This window comes from Anabas testudineus, chromosome 1 (genome assembly GCF_900324465.2).
Source record: "Anabas testudineus chromosome 1, fAnaTes1.2, whole genome shotgun sequence".
Taxonomy (NCBI): domain Eukaryota; kingdom Metazoa; phylum Chordata; class Actinopteri; order Anabantiformes; family Anabantidae; genus Anabas; species Anabas testudineus.
Window position 1 is genome coordinate 27,237,761 of NC_046610.1, and position 7,669 is coordinate 27,245,429.

Genomic DNA, 7,669 nt, shown 5'->3' on the forward strand with positions numbered 1-7,669 from the left:
GGACGGGTCAACTGGATTCTGGAGATGTACAGCTCCAGGCCGAGGATACCTGCAGACCAAGACCAAGGTTTGGCCTTGAGAGTATACGGATGTTTAGTCGAGTTCATGGTTGACTATACTATACACATAATTCGTGAGTCTTTCAAAAGATCATAGTGTGTAAAAAAATAGAGACGTAGAAAAACGTATGTAATATTAGTTTATTATTATTTGATGAGCCTATTTAATGTCACACCCTGAAGGGCTTTTATTTTGAGGTCGTTAAATTTGTTACATGTCCTGTGTGTTTTTGAACTTGATACCTGACAGCCATACGCCATGGCTGAGTTAAGAGCTCTGATTGGAGCAGGCAAGAAGGCAGGGTCAGACCCTAACAGCTGATCAGGAATCAGCCTACTCTGGTCTGGCACAGTTTTACACAAGAAGAAGCCCGCTCTTGGAGCAGCTGCTGAGCCACTGGCACTGGCACAAATTTTAAATAAATACATTTTTTAAAAATAAACGAGCTAATAGATATAATAAATAATAAAATAAACCAGACATGTTACTCTGTGCGTCACAGGGGTATTTGAGACAGATTTGTTTTCTTCTGAGAATTCGTATTTTCAACATTCTCTTAACCTTCCGCTTCCTCCTGCTGCTCTGATTTTCCTGGAACTCAGATGTGCAGCATCAGCAAGTCAGTGTGGCCTGGGTGTAGCTGCAGCATGATCATCAGCATATTTCAACTGAATCTGTTAATTAGTTTGACGCAAGGCTGTGATATCTGAGGATAATGCCACAATAACTAGTCACATTTTTTAAATGGTTTGTTTCAGAAAAAAATGGTGGAGGGCTAACAGTGACGTCATCATGATGATAGCATGGTTTGCTATAATCTGGAGGAACAATAGTTCCCTGTTTCTTTTTCCATCATGTTGATGGTGAGTGTGGTGTGCACATACAGATACTTAAGATTTAGGCAAAACATAGACGACTCATGTCGTTTCCATCTGTATTTCCACAGTTTACTCTAACAACACCTACGTCCTGATTGACCTCTGCACCTGCTTCCGCCCCTTTAAATCACCCTTGCGTCACAATTTAGCCGACAGGAAACAGCAAAGAACCACGCTACGAAGTGTTAAAAGCAGTTATACGGGAAGTAATGTCTTTCACTTTCAGATTAAAAGTTGATGCGCTTTAATTTAGCGTGACAAAAAGGCGTAAAGAACAAAAATCACAATGGAAATAAAGACAGTTTCATAATAGGCATTTACAATATATCTTAAAATACAATTAAAAGCACTTACGATAGCTTTTTTTCAAAGTGTGTAATTATGGGAGGTTTTATTTTTAACAACCAACCAGGAAGTTATTTCCCTTGCAACTTTAATCACCAAGCAAGCATAGAGTTAATTCATATTAAGCTAACGGCTAACGCTACATCACTAGGTGGTTCGTCCTTTTCGGAGTTCTGCACGAAGTGGTACTTAACCGTAGTTAATTGGGAAATGGCTCTCTTAACGCCGTTGTTCGCTTTCCTCTATCACTTACCGCAGGTGTACAAGTGGCTGCTTAAGCCCTACTATGTAGCATCTTTCTTTATGTCTATAGCATTCCTAGCTATCCGCAAGACGCCAGGCATCTGCGATCATCTGTCTACACAGCGAGAGGACGGCAACTCCTGCGACTTCGACTGGGTTCGTAGAGAAAAAAAACCCTAAAAAGTATCACATTGCTTTTGGCATCAGCTAACTAGTTAGTTACGTCAGGAGAAGGACAGGATAGAAGCAAGAGCCAGGAGACATGAGCATTTTTCCCCGGGGCAGAGCTGCAGGCCAAACAACGGTTAAAAAAACTGAAATTTCATTGTGTTGTGCTTTATGGCAGACCTTAATTTCTAAGGCCACTACAGTTTTATAAGGTGTAATATTTCATATGGCGTATTCACACTACAAATAAGTGAGTGTTTAAATACCGAAATTATTTAATATTTGTACTAAGCTAATTGGTGCTGATTTTGTTAGCTCGCTACATTTGGCTAAATTACTGAGATTTTTAAAGACAGGCAGATATAGGAAAGTTGGCCTCTTTGATATTACCTTAACTCGTTAGAAAAAGATGTGTGTGCCGTTTCTCACACAGAAGCGACACCCGATTTGATACAGTAATCTATAACACATCAAGATTTCGCACTTTTATATGCTGATTGTTTCCTCCATATTTATAGATATTATACCTCTTTAGAGTCCCAAAATGATGTGTAGTTCGAGGAGCTAAACAGTAATCATTAGTGAAATTTGATGAATGATGACTGTTAATATCTCAAATCAAAACATGTTAATATGAATGTTGAGGGATGAAACCAGTATGAACACTGGTTAGTGACATTTGGCTGGTCATGGTTAAGACTTGTCACATTCTTATTCTCAGAGAGAGGTGGAGATCCTAATGTTCCTCAGTGCCATCGTCATGATGAAAAACAGACGAGCGAGTGAGTTAATGTTTGTTTTGTCACCTGTGCATCAGTATGAAATAATGTCATTTTAAAACAAGATGTTGGAAAGTGCATTTTAAGCATGATGAATATCAATATATTTCAGTTAGAAAATGCCAGTGTCATCCTCCAGAAGCCACCAACAACCACCACCTGCTACTTTGTGTTTTTTGTGTCGTTTGAGCAAAAACATGAAAAGTGTATCTTTGCCATGTCAGTAACGGTGGAGCAGCATGTAGGCAACATCATCCTGTTCAGCAAAGTGGCCAATGTAATCCTGTTCTTCAGACTGGACATCAGGATGGGACTGCTCTACCTGACGCTCTGCATAGGTCAGTCCAACCTTTAGCAGTACATTTACATCATTTAGTCATTTGGCAGACACTTTTATCCAAAGCAACTTACAAGGGTAGGCAGGGTAAGCATAAGGAGGTCTTGCCTAATGACCCCTACTGGGGTAGGCTACGGCTGGGATTCGAACCCTAGTCTCCCACATTGAAGGTGGTGATTTTACCACTACACAAACCAGCCATTACATATTAGCTGACATTTCTGTGTTTTGTCTTTATATATCTAGATACAAGCCTGAAGTGTGATAAAATATACATTTTATCAACCAACTGTCAGAGGAAATTACAGAGTGGCTGTATCTGTCTAGGAACGCCTTGCATGACTTTCTTTAAACAGTAAAAAATAACTGGCTAATTCCAATAGTTGGAGCACTAACATTGTTCACCGCTGTTGGTTCTTCTCTGTTGCAGTGTTTCTGATGACCTGTAAGCCTCCTCTGTACATGGGACCAGAGTACATCAAATACTTCAGTGAAAAAACCATTGATGTGAGGCAGAATGGTGGAATCTGTAGCAGCAGTTGACCAATAGCAATGATCTGTACAGCTTCTATTTAAACATTATTATTAGAGTTTGTGTCTCTGTTTGTGCGCATCCAGGACGAGCTGGAGAGAGACAATCGTGTGACATGGATTGTTGAATTCTTTGCTAACTGGTCTCCGGAGTGCCAGTCTTTCGCTTCTGTCTACGCTGATCTGTCTCTCAAGTAAGTTTCTCAGTCACTGTAGGCAGTGCACTTAGCAACATTAACTAAAGTGACTTCACTCATTTCTCTACCTGGGTTTCAGGTATAACTGTGCTGGTTTAAAATTTGGTAAAGTGGATGTTGGACGTTACGGGGAGGTCTCCAAGAAGTAAGATCTTTTAGTTTTGTCCGTTTGTTTTTTTCAAATTGTCTCAAAGGTGTTGTTCACACAATGAAGGCTTTTATTTTGCTAAATGTATTTGTCTTTTTGCTTGAATTTAATTTGTTGTTTTTCAGGTACAAGGTATCCACATCTCCACTATCCAAGCAGCTTCCATCCCTCGTTTTGTTCCAGGGGGGGAAGGAGGTGATGCGACGCCCCCAGGTGGATAAGAAGGGGAGAGCTGTATCCTGGAGCTTCACTGAGGTCTGTCAATTCATACCTGTGCCTCAATATATACAAGGGGGGATCTCTGCAGTTTAAACACTCTAATGGATGATGACACCAGTGGTAATTTTTAATTGACATTCTCCCCTCTCCCCACTGCCCTCCAAAAGTATTGGAAGAGTGAGGCTAGTTCCTTTATTTTTGATATGGACTGAAAACATTTGGGTTTGACGTATGACAAAGAATCAACATTTCAGCTTTTATTTCCAGGTGGTTACTTCTTATGGATCCAAGGAATATCTTATCTAACACCTTTTCTTTGAAAATGTGATGTAATTCTTTTTTTTGTCTTATCTTTTGTTTCAAATCCAAATGTTTTCATCCTACAGCAAAAATAAAGAAACTGGCCTTACTGGTCCAATGATTTTGGAGCAGAGTGTATGTAAACCTTACTTCAGTAACTGGTGTGACACATTCCTGTTGAATAACTTGAACTAAACATTTCTAGTAGCTATCTATGGGCCCTTCTCTCCAGCTTCAAGGGATTTTAGCCCTGTTACTTCTCACAGAACAGATTCAGAGAAGTTGTTTGGCTTCCTGCATGAACCTTCATAGATTTCTATACAAGCTTTGAGGCACCACTGAGTAGTAACTGAGCAGTGTTGGAGGAAGTCCTGTTTCTGATTTAATATTTGCACAAATGTCATTATTCAGATTCTGGTTAAATTTGCACATCTGTGTCTTCACCAGGAGAACATAATCCGTGAGTTCAACCTGAACGAACTCTACCAGAAGTCTAAAAAGCTCAACAAGCCCAAAGGAGACAAGGTCAGCCAGTCACAATTCCCAACTGTCCCTGAGGAGGAGGAGCTCGAGCAGCAAGAACCCAACAGGGGAGGAGTCGAGGAGTCCAAGAAGGACAAATGAGATGGTTTGTATGACTTAGTTTTAACTTTTGGATGGGACTGGTCCAGGTCAGCACAGTACTGTAACCACAGTCTTGTTCTATCTGATGCCTTACAGCACTATTTACTCAAAAAATCCTCGAAACTCTGTAATCCGCTAGTTCTTCTGACACTTGACTGGAGGAGCAAACTAAGACACAGTGAAGCAGCTGTTGAATGTTGCTATGATGCTGTTAACTGGTCCCTTGTCAGTGTGAGGCCTAAAAACTTGCTGTGTAATGATGTCTACACAGTCTGTTTCTCCTGGATCAAGCTGTGATGTTTAAGTGAACTAATCAAGAGTGAGGGAGCAATGAATATGATCTTTGTTGTTGGTGATTTATATTTTTTTTTAGTGCAACTAATTTAATGTTAAAAATCTTCTATGATACTTGTATATTCATGTAAACTAAGTTGTAACTCAGTGCTACATAAATAGGCTGTTTGAACTGTTGATCTGCAGTGTTAAGTGTTGGGGCTCTCATTGGACAGTTCCCTTATGGACTTTATTTTGAGCTGAACAAGCCGAGTTCTTCTGTCAGAACATTCCATCAGCTTAATTTTACTTTTTTTTCCCTGTTTCCTTTGTTACTTTTGTAAATCAGTTTCTCCAGTTCAGTCATGTTATGTTGCTATGTTCATGACTAACTTGTGACATTTTCTTGCTTGAGAACACTTTTTCCTGCAGCCCACTGTGAGCATGTGTCTTTTCAACTTGGAAATAACATTTAGTTTGATGTATGAAGACTGCACAATGACAGCACCACTGAATCTGGTTAGTAGATGTACCTGACTATCTGCTGGCCTAAAGACTGGGAGAATGGACGTCTCTGAACCTGTCTCACAGTTGGACCCGTGGGTTGTAAGCAACCAATTAGCCATAGACACAAAACCATATTTGGTTATTTCTGGTCTAGGATGTATGTACTTAATATATGCGGAGTGTGGTGTACATTTTGGGAGACGGTGCTTGGTGATGCTGGTGTAGAAGATCTACGACCCGGTTTGATTAAAACCATATTATAAGACTTAGTTACATAGTTTTTGTTTCATTAAAGCATAAGAACAAACACTTATTTTCCATGTATGGAAAGTCTCTGACATGTGACCCAACGCAAATCTGACTCTATTCCGCTCTGTTTTTGTGGATTAGGAACATTTAAAACATAAGTGTGTATTAACAGTTAAATTACATATCATTGTGGAACCAGGATGAACCAGAAAATGTCACAATCACGTCACACTGCTCTGGTTGATCTGCATCTGGGATTCCCATGAACTGAAAAGCCAGTGAAAAAAAAAAATCACATTCCAGGATTGAGACATTCCTGCAACAATTTTTTTTAATGTATTCTTTATACATTTTTTTTTGTCCAAAAACAATCATTAGACAGGCTGATTCCTGCTTTATTAACCACAATAACATTTTGAGGTGTTTTAATTTAGATTTTTGTTTCTTCATAATATGTCTCATCAGCAATGAGCTTGAACTATTTTACACTTTTATTATACAATGTTTAGATTTAAAAACACCAGTTTTTATTCCTCTTTTATTACTTCAACCATTTAGTTTTGTGATGCACTCTTATTTTGAATGAGACTATGAAGAGAGCAGTTGAATTTCATTGGATCTGCATTCTGAGGCAATTGTGTATATTTGCATCTGTATGTGAATGGAAAAGTCCTGGCTGTTTTTATTATCCATGCAATAAAACAATGCGTCCATCATCCAGCAGCTGTGATCCGCTATTATATCAGTTAGTGCCACTTGAAAGTTTTGTGATTAGTTTGAACATGTCCCTTAGTTTGTCGCCCTCAAGTGATCGTATTAAAAAATGCACTGTGTGGCAAATGGAAGCAAACAGGAATCTGATTAACCAACTATATATCACAGGAATTTTCACTTTTGTAAAAATTAAAAGCCATAAATCACAAACACAATCAATATAAACAAAGTTTGGCAACAGCAGTTTTTATTCAACCAAGCTGTTCAGTTACTTTTCCACAAGGTCAGTGCCTCAAAAACTGGGAAAACAGAAGCTACGCTGCCCATCAAAAAAAGTCAGACTAATATTTCGTTGGACAGCTTTTAGCTTTGACTACAGCATGCATTTGCCATGTCATCGTTAAGCTTCTGCAATGTCACAACACTAATTCCGGTCCAGAGTTGCATAAATCCTTCAACAAGAAGTTGATGATGGGACAGCTTTCTCCAGCACATTGAACAAGATTTTCATTAGGATTAGGGTCTGGACTCTCTTGTGGTGGCCAATCCATGTGTGAAAATGATGTGTCATGCTCCATGAACAACTCTCACATTTTAAGCTTGATGATTCTTGGCATTGTCATTGGGAATATGCCTATGCTATCAGGGAAGAAAAAAATCAATTGATGAAATAACCTGGTCATTCAGGTAGTCAGCTGACCTCATTCTTTTGGCACACAACGTTGCTGAACCTAGACCTGACCAACCGCCCCAACCCCAAACCATTGAAGTAAAAGTGCAATACATGTTTTTGCCTCTTAAATGCACTAAAGCCAAATTGAACTAGCAGAAAATTTAAGTAGAACAAAAAAAAAACTTAAAATTTTACGCTACTCAAGTAAATGTAACTACATTTACTTGAGGAAATGTAACTACATTTACTTGAGTAGCGTAAAATTTTAAGTTTTTTTTTTCTTTCCAACACTGAACAAAGGGCTATGGTTTATTTTGTATGAAATTACCTGTTTTGTTTTTTTTACTACATTTAGAAATGTATGTTAAGTTTAGAGGAACAGTGTTCAATGCAACACCCGTCTAACAATCTCTTTAAAGTGGAA

General features: G+C 38.8%; 1 protein-coding gene across 1 annotated transcript; it reads left to right on the forward strand.

Annotated features, from left to right (window-relative positions):
- The first annotated feature begins 1,363 nt into the window (after nucleotides 1-1,363).
- tmx2b (thioredoxin-related transmembrane protein 2b) lies at nucleotides 1,364-6,576 on the forward strand. The gene is made up of 8 exons (XM_026360501.1): nucleotides 1,364-1,682; nucleotides 2,416-2,476; nucleotides 2,698-2,811; nucleotides 3,241-3,317; nucleotides 3,429-3,535; nucleotides 3,618-3,683; nucleotides 3,812-3,941; nucleotides 4,653-6,576. The coding sequence occupies exons 1-8, from the start codon at nucleotides 1,494-1,496 to the stop codon at nucleotides 4,827-4,829; spliced, it is 921 nt and encodes a 306-aa protein (XP_026216286.1). The 5' UTR covers nucleotides 1,364-1,493; the 3' UTR covers nucleotides 4,830-6,576.
- The last annotated feature ends 1,093 nt before the right edge of the window (nucleotides 6,577-7,669 follow it).